Genomic DNA, 21,872 nt, shown 5'->3' with positions numbered 1-21,872 from the left:
AATGGGTATTCAGAAATTCACACCTGGTTTGACTGACCTGCCTTCCTTGAAAAAGGAGGCACAGTTTAAGGGGGTGCACTAGCAAGGAATAAATAGTCACAAAACTCAGCTGCCTTGTATTTCCTATTATTCCAATCATACCTCTCCTTTAGGCTGTTCCTTTCAGTCAGTTAGAATGGCAGTACTCAGAAATACTCCGTACTGGCTCTCATTTGTTTTAATGATCTCCAACTGGCCAATGCCTAACATTCTAACCACAGGACTATGACATAAAAAGGTCTGCTACAAAACTTAACACAACAGAACCAATTTACCTGCATTTTTGTAGAGGACATCCCTGCATCCCCAAATATCTAAATACGACCACCCCCCCTTTCTTCAAGCTGTTGTGACAATGTATTTGCCTTTTGTCAGAAGCGATAAGACCCAATAGGTACTACAGATCAGAGTGATGGGGCAGAGCCCTTACATCAGGGCAGATGTGTTTACGTTGCTGGTGAAACATACAAAGCTGTGGTAAAGCTTGTCCACAATACATTCTCTGTGGGAACTACTACGGTATCTCCAAGTAGATTCTGTAATTTTATTTCCTGAGTGACACTTTTTGTGGGTTTTTTTCACTCCAAAAAAGCTTTTTCTTCTTAAGCTATAAAATCATGCTTTATTCCTAGCTTTATAATACTAAATTAAGTTTAATATATGAACTTTGCCTCTAACTCCTCCTGTCCGTTAGTGTATCGGGTTTCCTGAAATTTTACCAACAGCTGCTCTCAGATTCAAAAGATGACAACGGATTTCTAAAATGCTAAGCTTTACAATACCTTGTTTAGTGCCAACTTAAAAATTATTAAAAATGTGAGTACAAAACCAAACACCTTTACACACCTTGCAATCTAAACACATCAACTCAAAGGTCACACAACCTACATTATGCAAAACCATGTACTCCTACTCAGAGGTGATGCAATTTCTCACAGTTAAAGACAACTGGAGCTGCCCCCCCCCCCAAACTCTTCCATTTAGTTCATTCTTGACACAATGCACACGTGCAGACCCACAGTTCTGATGTCTGACAGCTACAATGATGAATCCAAGAATGCAATCTAATAAACTTTAAATACAGTCAGTCATTCTCAAGCAGTATGCTGGGTATGGACTGCACAAGTCTCTTTTTATGTTTAAAATAAGTTGTTGCGTCTTTCGGCTTTTCCCGGTTAGGGGTCGCCACAGCGGAACTCCAATCCGCTAATGAATGGCAGTAGATTTTTACATGCCGAGTTGCCAGCTCTGACGTACAACCTTCAACGAAGGTACGCCCATTCCCGCATGTCTCCACACAGAAGACGCTCTAGATGAGAATCGAACAGGGCAACATCTTACTGTGAGGCGACAATGCTACCGCAGCACCTTTTTCACTGCTGCTTATACATGGTCAGCGATACTAATCAATCATTCTCTAATACAGCGCAAAACACACAATCAGTTCATAGCCAAGTAGTAGGCCAGCTAGCCTTGCAGGCAATTTTAAACATTCAATTACCCTTCCAAGGTGAGAATCAAATCTTGCGCATTGTCTGTAAGGTAAACACCTTAACCATTATGCCAACTCCCAACAATATGGATAAATTCTTGATTTTTAGGTTTCTGTATTCATTATCTTTACTCAGCAATTTTAAAATGATAAAGTTTGATATAACAATTCATAAATAAATTTTAACTTTTCATGAATGGAGAGAGTGGTGCAGTGTTGCAGCAGCTAGCACTACTGCCTGGCAGTGCTTGGATCTGCATACAGAAGTCACACCAGCCAAGTACCTGCCTGAAATCTGCAGGCCTTCCCTGTGTCCTTGCAGATTCTTCTCACCTCCCAGAAGCATGTTATAGGTGCACTAGTGATCCCTCACACTGACTGTAGGTGTGCGTGTGTGGTCTCATGTATACGTCTTACAAAGTAATTATACTTAGGATTAGTTTCGCTGCCTTGTGACCACTGGGTGCCAGGACAGTATTTGCCTCCCTTGTGACCCTTAACTGAATAAAAAGTGGGTAATCAGAGAATGACTGAATAAAACACAGAGTTCAATTAATTTCAGGTGCTCAGAGAAGCACATTAAAAAGGACTGAAACCCTGATGACTGCGATATTCAACATTTAGGATTTCAATTTCATCATTCTCAAAATGTAACTACTCGGTCTACTGCGTCTTGAACCCATTATTTACACACACACACACACACACACACACACACACACACACACACACACACACACACACAGCCAAGGTCTACAAATTCCCAAAACAAGTTGATCACCTCAGTGGAAAGAAAGATGCCTTTAAATGGCACTGCATGTAAAAGAGACACGATTACCAATAACTCAACAGGTTTATGACCCCAGTGGGTGTGTGTGTGTGTGTGTGTGTGTCAGAGAGAGAGTGACAATCTTAAAATGTGATGTATGATACATCATAGTACGATAGACAAATTCCTAAGGAAAAAAGTTTTATGAAATTTCATCCAAACCCTATACATTGAAGATAAATAGTACAAGAATCCCACAAGGCGGAAAAAAAAAATAATCCATGATGTAGCTCTATGTGGTAGCGAAGGGACAGTCTATGTAGGGAGGAAAGTATTATCTGGGAAAAGGGAAATTCTGTATGGTTCAGTTGTCTTAGAAAACACGCCTCATCCCAGTCAGCCAAATACAGAATACGTTAATAAAATGATCCATGGCAAGGCATTCCAACTAGGCCTATGGAAATCAAGACAGAGCCACAAAGCCAGGTACATCAACATCAGAACAGTATCGCTGCTATTACAATGTGTGTGCAAAATTTAATAAAACTTACATCCTGTGACAGCTAGGCATTCTGCAGATAAAACAGCCTGCTGTGAATGAATAAAGGTAGCAATGGGGGGTGCTACAGAATTCAACTTTTTTGGTACCTTGCTTTACTATGCATTTGTTCTAGTGTCAAGGGAGCCAAGGATGGTCAGTCTGGTTCAGAGCCCTATGGCCCACTGATTCTCTCCCAAGAAGCCTTTTCATTCCTTGGCAAGAGTTGGGTGGTATGTAAAGAATCAGTTTGCTGGTGTGTGGGGGGGGGCTACAGGCAGTACCCCCTCCACCTTGAAGGGTCCTTAGAGCCCACTGCTGCCATCGCTTGAGGGAAATGTACCTCAGGATAGTGAATTCCACCTGATTTACCAGTGCCTTAGTACAGTATAGGCTCAGCTAGCTGAAACCCTCAGAGCATCACTCTTGGCATGAGCTAAAGCGGCTTCCCTCCCTTCTCTGCTGGAAATAGCAAACTAGGGGAGCTCGATATTTGGTAGGCAGCATTACTATTTAAGTTGTTGTGTCTTTTGGCTTTTCCCGGTTAGGGGTTGCCACAGCGGAACTCCGGGCCGCTAATGATTGGCAGTAGATTTTTATGTGCAGAGTTGCCAGCCCTGACGCACAACCTTCAACGAAGGTACGCCCATTCACGCATGTCTCCACACAGAGGACGCTCTAGCTGAGAATCGAACAGGACAACATCTATCTGCGAGGCGACAACGCTACCGCAGCACCACCACTGCAGTTCAGCGGAAAGTGAGCAAAACAACTTTTGGTGACAGCGGAGTTCCTTTTTCTCCACTGTTGTGCAACCTTGGAATAGGTACATTTAAGTTTGGGGGTACATGGGGTGTCCTCCTACATGGGAGTGCAGAGAGGACTGCTTCACTGGGAGGGGGCACTGTACCTTCAGGATTTGGCAGAAGTTGCTTCACTCATTTTTGAATTGACAGCACTATTATCGATTTGAGCAATCAGCTGACATGCACCTCAAGCTGACAATGTCTGTTCACTCCCATCCTACCGGCCACCACTGCTCTAACTCTGGTAGTCTGCAGTGGCATAGTCAGGGCTTTATCCCCCATGCTACAGAGATGGCTCCAAGATAGGTCATACTACACAGTGGCAACTACTGACCTCTTCAGTACTGTACAATTAAGTCAGATTCCATAGCCTTCAGTTTAGTCTAAATATGATGGTTTCTACATGTGCAATGAAACATGGTTATAAATATGGGTCATGCTGCACAGTTTATTTGTAATACACAAAGCGTGCCAATTACACACAAACCGAGAAAAGCTTCTGCATGAACCGCACTGTTAATAGCAAGCCTCATGCTGCCACACTGACAGCAGCTACAACTGTATCAGAAACCCATCGACTTTGAAAGATGTAACACCCCTTTTTCAACAGTGCAAAGTGTATGTTAGTGCCAAGTGCTAACAGTTTTTTTTAAAGCTTTTGAACAATAAAAAGGTACACTTATACCTAGCACTCGTGTACAAAAAGTGGGTAGATTTCACTGTTTAAAGCTATTAGACACTGTAGCTTTCAAGAAGGAATACACTGCAGCAGCCACTGCCCTTCCTCCGCCAAAACAAATATTACAACAATTATGACAGACAGCTGTAGTTATCAGATACTCTTACATATTCGCAAAATGAATTCCATGAAATTCACCTTAAACAGTGAATGTTTTGGAATCCATTTCTTGGGCACAGGCTTTATAAATCACCAACCCAACTGTAATTTTATCACTAGACTGACCCTAGAGTGTGCTTTAGAATTTAATCTTTAGACTAAATATTATTACATATAACAAGCTGGCACACACTGACTGGCAGGAACTCGTGTGGAGCAACCAAACTAAGTCGTCACATGGAAAAAAAATTAAGAGTTGCACGATATGCCATAATGACAAGAACTCTGCAGTTACACAGTGGTGGACTAAGGCAAACAGTCAAGTATCTCATGAGAACTGCCAAGGTCCAACAGAACTTTCATCACAGAGTAACTTTTATGAAAATGAAATACAACCTAAAGGCACGGTGGAGATTTTTTCAAGATCTCTTCAGACCAGTCTGATGTGGCCACCTTAAATTCTCTAAGTTTTACTACAATGTGTTACTACAACAAGCTTTACAAAAGAAACGAAACCAAATAAGAAAAAAAAAAATATATATATATATACATACATATACATATACATATATATCAGGGAATTCTACACAGAGTGCAACCTAATTAGGAAAACTGCAGTTTGTGGGGAAGAAAGCAGAACAAACTAGAACTCTCACTAGCTGCTTTAATAAAATTGTTGGGTCAATCTGTCTATTTAATAAAATTGTTTAAAATTTTCATTTGTTAATTAGGTGAGTAACTGTTTCCTGTCAGGGTTGACATGGAGCGTTCTAGCGAAGTTTCTACAGGTGTAGGATATTTTAATGAAGGTTAAACCTCTAGGCATCATTTCATCAAAATTCTTACAGGGGGGGAAAACAGCTCAATGAAGAACCTTAAAAAAAATGAAAATTATAAAAAGTAATATACAAAATTTTGCAGAGGAAAAAAATTATTATTCCCAGTTACCTGCAATCAAGCGAATTCATGCTGCACAGCTAATCCGAAAGCAAGATGAATGTATACTAAACTGTCTGGCTCAGATAACTAAAATGCTACTTGCTATTTTATTAAAATTATTTATTTTACATTTGTTTATCGGGAAAGGCAACTGGACAAAATGTCTGTTTCAGCAGAAGCCAGGGGAGAAAGCTCCACATTTATAAAGAACCGTAAGATACATATGCAGCACGTTGTTGTTTGTCTTTCGGCTTTTCCCGATTAGGGGTCGCAACAGCGGAACTTCGGTCCGCTAATGATTGGCAGTAGACTTTCACAAACGCAGAGGTGCCAGCTCAACGTTCAACCTTCAACTAAGGCATGCCCATTTACGGTCTTTCGAACGCCCAGGACATGCTGACTCCACACAGAAGGCACTCCAGCCGAGAATCGAACGGGAGAACCTCCTGCTGTGAGGCAACAATGCTACCGCTGCACCACAGCGGATGTAAGACACATATGTATGCAAGATACACATACAGATACAAATATTAATCTCAGATACAAGTTGTTGCGTCTTTTGGCTTTTCCCAGTTAGCGGTCGCCACAGCGGAACTCCGGTCCGCTAATGATTGGCAGTTGATTTTTACATGCTGAGTTGCCAGCCCTAACGCACAACCTTCAATAAAGGTACGCCCATTCACGCATGTCTCCACGCAGAAGACGCTCTAACTGAGAGTCGAACCGGTCAGCGTCTTACTGTGAGGCGACAACGCTACCGCAACACCACCACCACGGCTCTATCTCTGATACAAGCACAAAACGAAAATACACGTCATACATTTATTTCACTGATACAATCATACAGTCTAGATAAGTTACAAAGAATAACAGTACTGTGATTGTAGATAGAAAACAAGCACATTAAGTATACATATGCTTAGTATGGCTATACTATTCAAATACAAAAACAACAGGTTGTGTTCCCTTAGCTGCCTTAAGACATCTACTTCCTAACCAGGATTTGTGCAAGAGCAGGTCCAGGATTCAGATAGTTTTTTGTTTTGAAGTGGGAAGTGTTAGTAGTTCTGATATTTAATGACAGGACTTGGGAGTAAAATGAAAGTCCAGCTGCATTGTTAGATTTGAATATATTTAGGAAGGATGTTACTGGAACCCAATACCCTTTTGCTGGAGCAGTATATTAGTAGATTTGAAGTACTGGTATTTTTTTCTGGCTGATTTACTATTCAGTGGGCAAAGGTGAGTTTATTATAAGCAAGATTTGATAGGTCGAGCCAGAAGTTTTAAAGCCAAACAGTGATGGGATCTGAAATTTGTTTGGCGAACTTTCCCATTTTATTACAGCAAGTTTTGAGTTTTGCTAGGTCAGATTTCTTAATGTTTGTAAGAATTTGTGCGGCATACAGTAACGTAGAGATAAGAAGGGTTCTTGCTATAGTGGCCTTTGAAGATTTATTTAGAAACTACCTATTTCTGTACAGGGTTTCTAGTTTTTGGGAACTCTTTTTTTTTATGTCCTTTGACATATGTATGTCCAATTTTATATTATGGTTAATTACCACTCCAAGTAATTTTGTTTGGGAAACCCAAAAAATAAGTGTACGGTTTAATGAAGAGATATTGAATGGTGGGTATCTGCGGCTCTAGTTAGAAGAGCATGAGTTTTGTTTTGGTAGGGTTAAGTATAAGGGGCATTTGCAGTTAGAAAGCAACCTTCCACACCAACTGATACTAACAATACCATGTCTTAGAATGCACCATTGGGCAGAAAAGGGCAGAAATAAAAATAAAGGAGACAAAACCCACCCCCATTCTCTGTAGACATGCAAATTTCATCACTAACTACAAAATGCATACAAGCAATGAAGATAAGACTCTTCCTGACAAAGATGGGTTTTGACACACAAGGAAAGTGCACCTGTTGAATATCCGTACTACACAAAGGATTAAGTGCATTTACTGGTGACAGCCCAAGGAACAGGTGTTATTTGGCAGAGGTCCTCAAATTTTCCCTGCAATGCTGGAAATAAGGGTAGAACGTGGCTAGGCTTGTAAGAGCCCTAGGGCCATTAGCCTAGTAACTTCCTCTGATCCTATAAGTACAAATAAGCACTACTTGGATGACTGGAGGTAGGAGCACTGTTAGTAAATTACCTGTACAGAATTTTTTTTTTTTTTTGGCAACACACATTTTACATATATATCTTTTCTTCAAATATCAGTGAGCTTGCATAAACAAGGATGAATGGATGGCAAGTACCACAAGAGAACAATGCCATCAGGTCTGCGACTGAATAAATAACTCAAGCATACTCTGGTAACAGTTTTTTTTTTCCCTTTTGTTAATCATGACACTTACAACTCATCCACTAATTAAACTTATTTTACAAAATTCTGTAAATACTGGTTTTCTTACTTCAAACAAGTGAAAATCCATCCAGATATATCTAGTTAAGGGTGTTGAAACTTACTGTGAATGAATCACACAAATCCAGAGCATTATTCAGATGGGAGATCTTATCTTCTTAAACTATTTCCAGTTATAACAACTTCCGATTATATCTTACTCAAGGGAATACATGACCAAAGCCATAAATAGAAATCCCATTCTGGAGATCAGAGAGCAGGACAGTTCTTATTTAAATAGATGTGTTAAGTGACTTGATTATTTTTGAAGAAGTCTTTTAGATGAAAGCATTATTAAAACGATGAAGTTACGTTGTTTTCCGTTTTATTTGGCGTTTTTTTTTACTATTACTCCGGAGTTTAGCTAGTTGTTGCTACAGCCCTCTACCTACTTGGAGAGATGAAGCAGCGAAAGGGATGACAACTCATTCAGAGATAAAGATGACTGTTCAGAGAAGGAACCCTCCTTGTAACAGACATGCATCCATGGATTCTACCACTTTTACTCTTGACCTTCCCTTTGTGTTAAGACACCCTCAATCACACCTTACTCTCTCTTCTCTCAACATTTTTTTGAGTTATGATAAAACCTCACTTACCGAGGAAGTATAACACAACAGCACTGGATAAATTACCACACACACACACACCCCATTCCTAGCCTTCAATCTCTTGGTATCTTAAGGCACCTGCTCAATCTAATAGATTCCACCTATGAGAGGTATAAATACCTAGCAAACTAGGACATATCCCACCTCTCAGTCAACACCTTCCAGTGAGAGCATTATAGGATTGTAACCCACCTACACACATGCAACATCCTCATACTAACACAATACAGAACTATCTTATGCTAATGCCATTACAAATCTTTACTCAAGCCTCCTACAGCAGATCTACATTAGTTTGCCAAAATATATTTTCAGCAAACACGTCTTCATCAGCCTGTATTTGGTGAAAATCACTTCAGCGATTCGCTGAATTTTCCAAGGGCAATAACACAATTGCCTCGCAACACAACGGACCAGCAACTAACTAAATCAACCCCCCCCCCAACTATACATACCAACTCCAAGATCACACTACAGTGGGGAAAAGGGCAAAGTTGTGCAGTTGGCCAACTAGTTCATTGCCCTTGGAAAATTCAGCGAATTGTGGAAGTGATTTTTGCTGAAATTTTGGCAAACTAATAGAGACCCTCCTAGAGCTGTGAAGATCCCAACCATAGGCATGCAACATCCTCATATTAACACAACAAAACAATCTTAGATCCCAACCATAGGCATGCAACATCCTCATATTAACACAACAAAACAATCTTATGCTAATGCTATTAAAAAGCCTTATCCAAGCCTCCTAGACCTGTGAAAAATCAGCATTAGTAAAAGACTCTGAACTCAGGAGCCATAATTGGTGACATTCCAAGGGTCAAGACTCTCTCCACCAATAAGTGTAACTATGACAGAACAGTATTCAATGTAGGAGTAAATGCTTCGGCACACAAGCCCCTGAAGGGCATGCAAACGTATAAGATAGTACTTGGTATGCAAATGGAATCCTCCCTCCACTGAGAACAATTCCTAGATATATGGAAAAGTTAACTGGGTAAATTGCTAACTAATCACAAACAGCACAGAGAAGTTATGTACTACACAGAACAGCAGAGAGACTCACCGTGAGCACAGAGTTACAAATCCAGTCCACAAATGGTTTTTACATTCGGCCCTCTACCACTAACCACTTCAAATGGAACAAGTTAATGACCTTGTCTGGCATTTGGCATATAGGGTTACGGCTGTGAATTCCTGTAATACAAGGTTCAATTCCCTCAGCCCTCATATGCCTACTGTGTGACCTTGACCAAGTCACTTAACCTGGCTCCTTAACAGTCCTCTAAATAGCAAGCCTAACAACACTAACTATGAACATATGCAAAACTGTTAAAAAACTTCAGGACATTACACAAAAAATGAATGTAATGTACAGCTTAAATAACTCATCTGGTGTAATGGGAGTACTAACAAAATCATCCTTATTAAACCAATTATGTGGATTGATCCCTGTAGACATTTTCAGCATGTCCACAAATTTACACACGTCCACTACACAACATAAAATGCACCCACATATGAATGAAGACATACAATACATAAACAGCAGAATGGAAAGTATAGGAATATCAACAACTACCATGGTTTACAAGTAAACTACGCTCTGAGCAAAACAAAAAAGTGACAACGCAGAAAGAGTACAGAATCCCAGCTAACAAAAATGACTTAAAACCAGTTCACACATGCCAATCTTGGATTATTACACCATTCCATTTATATATCACTGGTACACAGACTCAAGATTCTAGGACTTTTTGAAACACACTTTCACCATAAAGGATAGTATTGTGCTGTACTGCTTAAATCTGGTCAAGTAGAAACTGTTCAAAAAGGTAAGCAAATAACAGCACAGATATGGAGAGTGAAGATCTGGAGTTATCCTAGGCATTTGAAATGGTATATATTTTCAAGACTCTTGCCTGCTTTACACTTGTTAAAAGTAATTAATTTTTTGCAACAACATAACCACCAGAACACAGAACTCCCTACCAGGGCAATATACAAGTAATAAGGAATTCTAACGTTAACAGCAGCCAGCAGCATACACTCAGGTCAGCACGGACTCATTCATACTTACAAAACTTCCTTTAAAGGAGGTCTTTTTAGCCATACTTATACATACTAACATCATGGTTAGCCAAATACACACAAAAGAGAAGTCCAAACACAATGAATCGCTTGTATGTAAACAGAATGACTTTGCATGATAAACTGTAAGCAATTTTGCAGAAAATGAAGATTATAGCAAGTTCCTTCTTTTTTTTTTTGTTTTAGTTTAATTGGTTTACTTGTCATGGTATATACTCAGCAATGCTTTACACACAACTGCAAAGTACTATGTGTAAACAAAAACAACTTACCACTTTACAAGAGCAGCTTTTTACTTATACTCTGGTTTCACCACTATATTAACCTGTCTTTCTATAAAGTAGGAAATGACCATGCATTTCACTTCACAATTGTACATTAATTTAGGTAGTGAGGCATTCTGGGTTCAGTGTTTGCTATGGCAGGGATTTTTCTGCTCTGAGAAAAAAAAAATTCAAGGGGCCATCCTTAAAGGAAAATGCAAAAACAAAACATATAAAACTACGTAATTTGATACTGTACATTGTAAGGTTGTATCCAACTGCAAGTAATTATTACTTACCCTGGTCAGCTAATAAGCTGAGAATCAAACAGGACAACGTCTTACTGTGAGGCGACAATGCTTCCGCAGCACCACCACCACAGTTCTGCAGTATATACTTTATAAATCAACATATGTATGGAAAAAATATAAGGCTGAAGGAAATTTGTTGCTGTATACAACAGTCAACCATAACACATATACCTATACCCAGTACAAATGCCAACTAACATACAGCTGGCAAAAGTTTCCTCCCTGAAAAACAGCTGCTAACAGACATTCTGCCATGGTCTACTTTTAATCCTTGCCAGGGTCTGCTGTACTATGAATAATAATAAGAATGCAGATTGATACTACTGCTGTAGTACAGATCTCAGACTGGGATCACTAAAATCTGTAGAAATTTCAGCTGTCTGTGTTCTAACAACAGTCCACAAGTACACCAAGTTACAAGACCACTATTTTTTTACCTGTTCTTAACCTTGTGTGACAGCACAGCTTGTTTCTTTATTGTAGCGATGAAAGAAAAAAAATTATAGGCTAAACCTCTTCAACACGCAGAAAACGTCTTGGCTGCAATGCTGAATGTGTACACAGTTAAGGATCACGTACGGACAATCCCACTTCAATAATCTGACCAGTTTCTTTTTATTCTTTGGCCAGCAGCTTACACTGAAAGCAAACTAAGGGTGCATTCCTTATAAAACAAGCATTCTCTTTGGTTGTCCAAGTAGAAGCATATGTCACCCCTGAAGAAAAAGTTAAGTTCTCTGTGGACTTCCCAATTATTTAAAATAAAAAGCTTATATTATGAAATGTGTAAAATTGTGCCATGGCTTTGTGTGATCACCACCACCTCTGTTTACTGACAATGTCAGAGAAAGACATTAGGCTTTTCTTTTTCAGGGTACACCATTCAAGTTATGTCAGATCTCACCTCCTTGGTCTTCTTTAATTGACTCGTGTCAACAGTCATACTTATTCAAGTGAATCATTTTTGTAGTAGCACATCAGTGTTTATGTTAAAAGTTGGAGTTAGAAATCAGTTCTTTATCTCTGCAGTATCTAAAAGCTTATGCAACCCTAATCAATCCTAGACCGATTTTCTTTCATAAATAAATGGAAATATTTTCTTTTCCTAATCTTACCACAGCAAACATAGGCAAAAGTAGAATGCAAACAGAGTACATATGGCATTTTTCTGAAGTTTCATCATACAGATTTATGTGTTCGCATGTCAGCGGACAGAAAATGTGATCATGTAAGCAGATGGAAATGTGACCTGAACTAGAAACAAGCAGCAACAGAAAGACCACCAAGAATGTTAAGAATATTCTGCAACACTGGCCGTATTATATTGTCTTTCTAAATCAAACAATGACACCACAATTTCAAAATTATTTTTTGAATGAAATTCAAACTCACCAACTCAGCTCTTTCCAATTACGAATCAACAGAAAACAAAAATATGCATGGGGAAACACGCACACACAAAGCAAATACTGGCAGTAACAGTGAGGTATGCATGGGGAAATGCACACACAAAGCAAATACTGGCAGTAACAGTGAGGTATGCATGGGGAAACACGCACACACAAAGCAAATACTGGCAGTAACAGTGAGGTATGCATGGGGAAACACGTGCACACAAAGCAAATACTGGCAGTAACAGTGAGGTATGCATGGGGAAACACGCACACACAAAGCAAATACTGGCAGTAACAGTGAGGTGTGCATGGGGAAACACGCACACACAAAGCAAATACTGGCAGTAACAGTGAGGTATGCATGGGGAAATGCACACACAAAGCAAATACTGGCAGTAACAGTGAGGTATGCATGGGGAAACACGCACACACAAAGCAAATACTGGCAGTAACAGTGAGGTATGCATGGGGAAACACACACAAAGCAAATACTGGCAGTAACAGTGAGGTATGCATGAAACACGCACACACAAAGCAAATACTGGCAGTAACAGTGAGGTATGCATGGGGAAACACGCACAAAGCAAATACTGGCAGTAAACACACAAAGCAAATACTGGCAGTAACAGTGAGGTATGCATGGGGAAACACGCACACACAAAGCTGGCAGTAATAACAGTGAGGATGCATGCGACGCACACACAAATACTGGCAGTAACAGTGAGGTATGCATGGGGAAATGCACACACAAAGCAAATACTGGCAGTAACAGTGAGGTATGCATGGGGAAACACACACACACAAAGCAAATACTGGCAGTAACAGTGAGGTATGCATGGGGAAACACGCACACACAAAGCAAATACTGGCAGTAACAGTGAGGTATGCATGGGGAAATGCACACACAAAGCAAATACTGGCAGTAACAGTGAGGTATGCATGGGGAAACACACACACAAAGCAAATACTGGCAGTAACAGTGAGGTATGCATGGGGAAACACGCACACACAAAGCAAATACTGGCAGTAACAGTGAGGTATGCATGGGGAAACACGCACACACAAAGCAAATACTGGCAGTAACAGTGAGGTGTTCAAGCCAACAGCTACAGGTTTAAGACGGGCATAGGAACAGGGAAAGCAAACACTATCTCACCATTTCTGGGAGGCTTGCCTATTCTTCTTCAAAGGGACGGAATATTTAGCCACACCTGCCTCAATGAGTGGATGCCTGGAGGGTATGCACGTGTAAGCAACTCAAAGGTGTCTGGCACTCTGATACTCTGGTTATGAACCACTGTGGGGAAATGGCTTTAGCATGTTTCTTTTCTGTCAATATCATGGTTGAAGAAAAGTGTATGCAGACACCCTAGGAGGTGCAGTGACCTTCCATTATTTAGCTTTAGAGAGGACTGTAGACGTGACAGAGACAAATGTCATATAGAATTGATAAATGCACCAGAAGAAGCCACCTCATTCATGCATATAACAATTCAACATCCCTGAAGATTTCTCCCTGGAAGTCATTAATTGAGGAGTTAGATGGGCTCTGGACTGCTGGCTAAGATAAGATACTGGAATCTGAAACCTGGGAATAACAACTGCATGTTCTGATGCATCAAAGAATGAACAGGGTACACTGTCACAGTTAGCAGTATCCACTGCCAAATATATACTCAACTAAAGCTTAGCCGGCTTCTAAGTTTCCGATCGACGACTACTGTTCGTTAAGTGTGTGCATGGGGGATGGCCAGAGGATTAAGGCAGAGCTAGAGAGAGAGATGCAGATTTTGACTTGCGGTTCATCCACTTCAAATTAAAAAGTTACCAAGTGACCGTTTCAGTTACAAAAGGAGATTCAAATCTTATGCATGTTATAAGTGGGCCCACATATGAATGATGGTTGACAGAAAAACAATACTGTAAACAAATAGATCACGTTGCATGAGGCTTAGTTCCCATCTCCCAGTACTTGACAGCTCATCTTCATGCAAAAAGAATTAAAAACATCCTGTAATCTACAACTGAAGAGTAAACTTATGTCTCACTGTTTTGTTTAACATATCACTAAGTGATTAATACAAGTATGTGCTTACTCTAGCCATAAAGTTTTTTTTTTTTATGTTGCCTTTGAATACTGGGAAGGTCTGACTTCATTAAAAAGAACCTTTCCATTGGAGGCCTGTGAAGAAAAGATCCAAGCACTGCATAATTCACATGGTTATAACAAATTGTACTCACAAAAATAACAGTTGCACAGAAAATAATCAGAAACAAAATAACCCATATAGCTCAGCATTCTCTAGAGAAAAAAAAAACTACAGACTATAATCAGTAAAGTAGTGACAGAATTTGCACACAGTTTAAGATACATCAGATTATGACATGGCTGGTCATACTACGTTAAGGCTGTTTTAACAGAGGTAGATTTTAAGTCATGTAAGTAGTACCCTAGAAGAAAAAGAAACAAAGTTGAATGAGAGAGACAGACAGAGGTGAAGATAATGGCTTATAAAGTAGGGGGAAGAGAGTTAGCCTGCAATATATAGTGATGAGAAAAGGTTGCAACAGTAAGGTTAAAGGGGGAAAAAGAATTGGACTGCAATAAAAGAAATTAGTGCAGATAGGGCGACATAAGGCGTACAGCCGAGTGAGATCGCCACACAAGACTAGGATGAGACTAGTAAATAGTAACAAGATGTGGAGGACAACACTCGGATTGGGATTTAGCATGGGATAATGCAGGAGCAAGCCACTTACTAGATGGAGCTTGAGCTGCACTTTGAAAAATATGACATTTGGTATAGATCTAATAAAGGTACAGCATTCCATAGTTTAGCAGTTGTGCACACATACACAGAAGCATTCACAGTATTATCCCAAGGCTAGTGAAAGCGGATAAGGTACACATAATAAACCTAGAGTACTTGATAATAGTTTTCACTTTTACTCACAAACACAGGCTAATGTACAATGTTGTACTGTACCTGTGTACTATGTATGTATTTCTACCTATGTTCCAAATTTCAGCTGTACACCAAAAATCTATTAATTACCTTTATTTTTTAAATATTTTCTTGTTTGTTCTCTCCACTTGATGTGCTGCATACCACTGTAAAAACATGTCTAGTGTAATTTGTGTGTATACTGATCATGTCTAAATATTTACATGTTTATTTATTTTTAAGAGGAATCTGTACATGCATCTTTTTCTGTGTGGAGCTTTTCTCCTCGGGCCTCTGCTGAAAAAGGGCCTTTTCGGCTCAGTCAGACACCCCGGTTAACAAGTGTAAAATAAATAAATAAATTATGTGATTCTATTATACAAAGAAGAAATTTATCTTGGGACTATAAGGGGAGCAGCAATGCAGAATATTTTTCAGAGCTGGACAATTTTTATGCTTTATAATTTGAGACCCAAAGAAAGTTGAAATTATACATGGGGTATGGAAGCTGCAGACATTAGGTAGTTTGGCAGTGATGATTTACTGCAAATTTAACAGTTTTATTATGACATTGTTGCAACTTAACTAATCATGAGATTTTTAAGAACTGGGCAGAATAGAGCAGGGGTGACAGTAGGAGTGTAGAGGCTATGTGTTTTTGAGTGGGATATGCAAAGAAAGCTTTTGCTCTGTACAGGGAGTCTAATGTTTGTGAACTTTTTTAATTACCTGAAATATGGTTATTACATTCCATTTGGTCATCAACAATGACACCTTGTAATTTTGTTTGGTTTACCCATTAAGTCATTGGAATGTTGCCAGAGATAACAGTGAAGGAGAATTTGTGTGTTGACAGTTGTCTTGGCATAAAAAGTATTAATTTAGTTATTCTGGAAGGTGGGGTTTAGACGCAAATGTGCATATTACTTTCAAACGTGCTCTCAATTACTGAGAAAAACAAATACAGCAAAGCTCATGATGTAACCAAAACGTCACTTCATTTAGTATTTCACAAGATGCTACATCTGAGTGGAGATGGTACATTCTTTGTTCATAGGTGTGTACTAGGCTTATGGCCCTGGAGCTTTTACAAGCCTAACCCCCCCCCCCCCAAAAAAAAAAAAACTGCCAAAGCACCGTACCACCCGATGTTAGTTCACAGTGCCCATATCCAGTAGAGCAACTGCAATGATCCCTGGAGTGAACTTTGTTACCCATCCACTCGTCGATTTCTCTTGAAGAGGGCCAAGCGAGGTGCTCTGCTTGACATGAATGGGAAAGCTTATTCTAGAGTATGGGCAGTCTTTGGGAGATGAACCTGTTACACAGCTCATTTTATTTTATGAAAATGATTACCTAAAAATTAGCGACGCAGAGTTGTAATTAATGTGTTCAGCTTTAGGCCCCCTCATCTACCAACAGCAAACATTTGTACACCTGTAAGGCACAAACCTTTTGCAGGGAAGAAAGTCAGCATTTTTGGACTGCTGTTTGAATCTTTTAACCAATAATTAAGTACAAGAAGACAGTCAAGAGGAGAAGGTAAACACTTGCACCACACCACACTCAGCACATAGCCCCTCAAAACCTACACCACCAAAACACACACATAGAAACACAAAACACACACCTACATTCACGGAGGTTCTCAGTAAAAACCTGCCCAAGCAACAGGGACCTCCAAAGCAGAAACACAAGCAACCTCCACCCCCAACACAACCCGAATGACACATAGCCCACAAACTCAGTGTGCCACTCAACCACAGCCCATAAGGCATAACAACGTACCCAACACTCTAATCATACGTGACTCTATAGTCAGGCACACTGATGTTCCACTCACCAGGCTAAACAAGGAGAAAGTTACCGTCAGCTGCCTGTCGGGTGCCAGGATCCGCCACATAACGCATGCACTCAGGTCACTCCACAAAAGTACAAATATGACTCTGTCATTGTCCATGTTGGTGTGAATGACCTGAGACGTACCTCCTTGGACAACATGAAAAGGGACATGGAGGAGCTGTCCGATCTTGCAGCCCAGGCAGGTATGACCCTAGCCCCGAGTAGCATCCTGCCATCACCCAGAATTATACCACAGTACAAGGACAAAATGATTGACTTCAACAATTGGCTAAGCTTTTGGTGTCATTCTAAGGGGATCCAGTATCTGTCTGCCTGGGATGACATGATCGACAAGCCACGATGCTTTGCCAGAGATGGCCTGCACCTGTCGCCCCTGGGATTCCGGAAACTGGCTAAGGCTCTAGCCACCCCTATAGTGCCTTTTTTAGGCAAGGTTCAAATGACAAATTCACCACCCTAACAGGTACAGGCAAGAAGAATCTGAGGGTATTGCTACTCAATGCTAGAAGTCTAAACCTCAAAATGCACTCTCTCGAGGCACTCCTTAAAATGGAGAACATTGACATCTGTGCAGTGACAGAGACCAGACTCAAGGCTCCAGAGAGTACCCCTGCATTACCAGGCTATAATTCATGCCACACCTTTTGGCCACCTAACCTGGACCGAAACACTAAAGGCGGAGGCGTGTCCATATTCATTAAGGATATCCACACCTTCAGGCTAGTTGCTCAGCATAATGCATCCGAGATTATCCAAGTGCAACTAACTCTGGGCAAGACCGCAATCCAAATTGTAGCTTGCTACAGATCCCCCACCATGCCCCAAGATTCCCACTCCTAATTTCTTTAACACCCTAATAATGAGCGATTTCAACTACCCTACCATTAACTGGGAAAACTACTCATGTACCAACTCTTGCGCTCAACGTTTTCTGGAATTCATAAATTCCAATGCCATGGATCAACTTATCCACACCCCCACAAGGGGCAGCAATATCCTAGACCTGGTTATTACCAACATGGGCAACCAGTACTCCACACCAGAGGTCAATTCCTCGTAGGTCAGATCCGAAAAAGCTAATCACCCTAGACATCCACATCCCCCCCACCCCCCATTAGGGAAACCATTTCTCCAAAGCCAACTTCACGCTTCTTAAGACAGAAGTGGCAAACTTCACGACACCCATGCTGATGGACAATAGAGGTATGACTGCTGAATCCTACACAAATGCACTTTATAAGCACTTACATGAGTGCATGGATTGTGCAATCCCTAACAGAACCAAGATGCTATCCTCTAAAAAAAGGACGCCAATCTGGTGGTCCCCTGCCATAAACAAACTCTACAAAAGAAGAAAAACTGTTGCAAAAAAAAAAAAAAAAAAAAAAAAAAGGAGTAAAATCCCATGATTGGAGAAACTCCCTGGTCAGCTTCAGTAAGAAGCGGAGATACCTCATAAAATCCTCCAAAGCTAGTTATGAAAACAAAAATCACCACTGACTTTAAAGACAACCACAAAGCATTCTATAGCTATGTCAAGAATCTCAATGGCAACACTCAGATCTGCTCTGAATTACAGCACAGTGGCACTAAATATGCAGAACCAATGGATATTGCCAACATCCTGGCAGATAAGTTCAGTGCTAACTTCACCCCTCTGTCATCCCCTAAAGGGCCCATCTCTATACCAGAAGAAAGCAAAGTTCCTGTAATCATGGCTGCACAGGTAAAAAACGCACTATCCATCAAGAACACAGCATCCATGGGACCTGACGACATCCAAGGCTGTGTTCTACATGAACTACAGAACGAACTGGCACCCCACCTAAGTACCATGTTCAATCATAGCCTCAACCTCAGGCTATGTGCCCACTGAATGGTGCACAGCGACAGTTATCCCACTCCACAAAGGGGGAGCCACCACAGACCCCGGAAACTACCACCCAATTAGCCTAACGAGCCTGGTCTGCAAGGCTATGGAGCGTATCACCATGGAACTTATAAACAATGACATTGGTAATCTCCAAACTCAGGACCCCACCCAGTTCAGGTTTGTAAAAGGCAGATCATGTCTCCTAAACCCGACTTCTTTGAAGCAGTCACCAAAGCTGTAGATGAGGGTAAGGTGGTTCACACAGCCTATCTAGATCTCGCCAAGGCTTTTGACACCATCCCCCACTCTGGAATTATAGATAAAACTCACTAAACTAGGTATAAATCCCTATGTCACAAGATGGGTTGCCAACTGGCTCACTGACAGAATGTGAAAGTAGCAGACTCCAAATCCAGCTTCAGACCAGTAACAAGTGGAGTACCACAGGGTTCAGTTCTGGGTCCTCTCCTGTTTGGTATCTACTTCTCTGAAGTACAGGCCAACACAGAAGGTCTTTAGCTAACTAAGTTCGCAGATGACTGCAAACTAGGAGCCATAATCAAAACTCCAAAAGATGTGGACATCCTACAAAGGGCCTTGCTGAGACAGATGCCTGGTGTCAAAGCCATGGCCTCAAGCTCAATGTCAAAAAGTGCACTATCATTCCTTTTGGTAAAAGCTCAGTACCCATGAACTACCACATAGGTGGTAGCCTACTTAACACCGAAAGTGTGACAAGAGACCTTGGAACACAGGTGGACAGTAGTCTCTCCTTTGATAATCACATCGCCACAGTAGTCAGAAGGTCCTTCTATGTGGCACACCTCATCACAAAAGGTTTCTCATCCAGGAAAAAAAGAGGTCATTGTTCCCCTCTACTCATCACTCATTAGACCCATTATAGAGTACAATGCCTCTTTTGGTATGTACCTCACAAGACATCTACAGCAACTGGAAAGGCCACAGAAATACCTCACAAAGAGGATTACCGGCCTCAAAGAGATGCCCTATGCAGACAGTCTCAAAAAACAACAGCTTTACTCCATTGCATATCGCCTACTCAGGCGATCTCTGCCTAACACAAAAAAGCTATGTCAAACCCAGAGCTTTTAGACATGCTCCACTTAAGAAATCCCAATCCCTACGAGCTAAACGCTCTAGGGACCTAAACAGTCACCACAATAAATAGAACATGCTGGAGGGATGGGTTCCTGTCCAAGAGACTTCCTATACTCTGGAACAAACTACCTATCTATAGCAAACAAAGCTCCTCATTAGCAGTGTTCAAGAAAAATCTTGATGATTGGATGGGAGATAGGAAATTCACCCCGGGGATCACTTCTGTGGCTCTGCTCGACAGTGGCACAGGAAAATAATTTTCTTGGGTGGCGAAAGCCAGGGTACCTTTGGCTAGGCTTATATAGGCCCTAGGGCCAATAGCCTAGTACCTACCTATGAACAACCACCATGGCTCTCAACTCTTGCACATTATAAGGGGTGTTAACACAGGTCTCAACCAATCAGGGACAAATCTAAAAACAGAGGCACTTGTTTTAAATTATTAGTGCTATTAACTTGAGACATTGAAAAAAATCGAGTTAATATAAATGTGTCTAGATTTTATAACCATTGAAATGTAAGTCACCACCTTTTCACCAAAAATCACTATGGGGGGGTTAAAACGGAGAAAGCTAAAACTTGACTCAAAATTAGGGAGTTGAGAGGTACTGCCGACCCTCAAAAAAACAACAGAAGAGGTCACTGAGTAATATTTTAGAACATAAATACCTCGTCCACTGACACTAATGATTTAATGTAGGTCATTCAACTCGACATCACACTTCCACGTTCAGGTTTTACCATGTCACATACTCTAACAACTTATCGCAAAATGGCATACATTTTCGAGAAGAAAGATTGACAATATCCTATTATTTCCACACCGCCGGAGAAGTTATTATGGACAGCAGTGGACCCTACCGTAGGGTGGCTGACCATCCAGTTGCTCCGCCTTGTCTCCGCATCTCCCGACGCTGCTGCTTCTTCATCATCATCATCCTCCTCCTCCTCCTCACTCCTGGAGCTCTCCGGTAAAGCACACTTAGAAACATCCCCCACCTCTAGCGGAGTGACACTCGCATCCGCTATCACAACATCCCCCTCAGCAGACATGCCTGAACATAACGTACAGCTTGAAAATATTTCCTCATCAATAGGCTCAAGCGCTCCGTGTGGAAATGAGGTCTCAGCGCATAAGGTTCCCAAGCTGTCCTCGGAGCATTCTCCTTCCCGTTTGTCTACAGCTAGGGAAAGATCTGAAAACTTCACTCTGAGCATGTCTGTAATTCAGAGTATCAGCACTGCTTTAAAAACATTTCAGCGGACTAGAAATAGCAGTACCCAAAGTTCTGTAGCAACATTAGTTAACAATAATAAAGAACAAAAAATACATAAGGAAATGAGATGGATACGTATTTTATTTTGCAGAGAGAAACAAAAACGCTCATACCATTGGGTCTTTTGACGCCACCTGTCTTTCCTAAAGGGTCAGAGGCCCAAAAGATAAGTACTAGGCATACCTCTCAAGTGTACCTCATTACGAAGAACTACCTCATTTGGGGTCTTAAAAAGTTCATGTTCCTCAAAGTTCCTGGAAGTTCCACATTGAAAGACTCCGTCACACATTCAGTGTTA

The 21,872-nt window shown here is 40.8% G+C and overlaps 1 protein-coding gene across 2 annotated transcripts in view; it reads right to left on the bottom strand.

Moving 5' to 3' along the window:
• Positions 1–21,494, bottom strand: part of TSEN15 (tRNA splicing endonuclease subunit 15) — a 148,589-nt gene extending 127,095 nt beyond the window's left edge. Inside the window, exon 1 of one of the 2 annotated variants that reach the window (XM_044085300.1) lies at positions 21,159–21,494. In XM_044085300.1, the coding sequence (XP_043941235.1) occupies positions 21,159–21,350 (192 nt within the window). In that variant the 5' untranslated portion in view covers positions 21,351–21,494. Of the gene's footprint in view, positions 1–20,966; positions 21,077–21,158 lie in introns of those variants that run through there. The other variant, XM_044085301.1, reaches the window with a different exon arrangement.
• Positions 21,495–21,872: the final 378 nt, after the last annotated feature.

The sequence above is a fragment of the Protopterus annectens genome, chromosome 10.part0 (genome assembly GCF_019279795.1).
Source record: "Protopterus annectens isolate FY-2018-M chromosome 10.part0, PAN1.0, whole genome shotgun sequence".
Lineage (NCBI taxonomy): Eukaryota > Metazoa > Chordata > Ceratodontiformes > Protopteridae > Protopterus > Protopterus annectens.
Note: the sequence above shows the minus strand (reverse complement) of the source record. Positions and strands in the feature narration are given on the sequence as shown.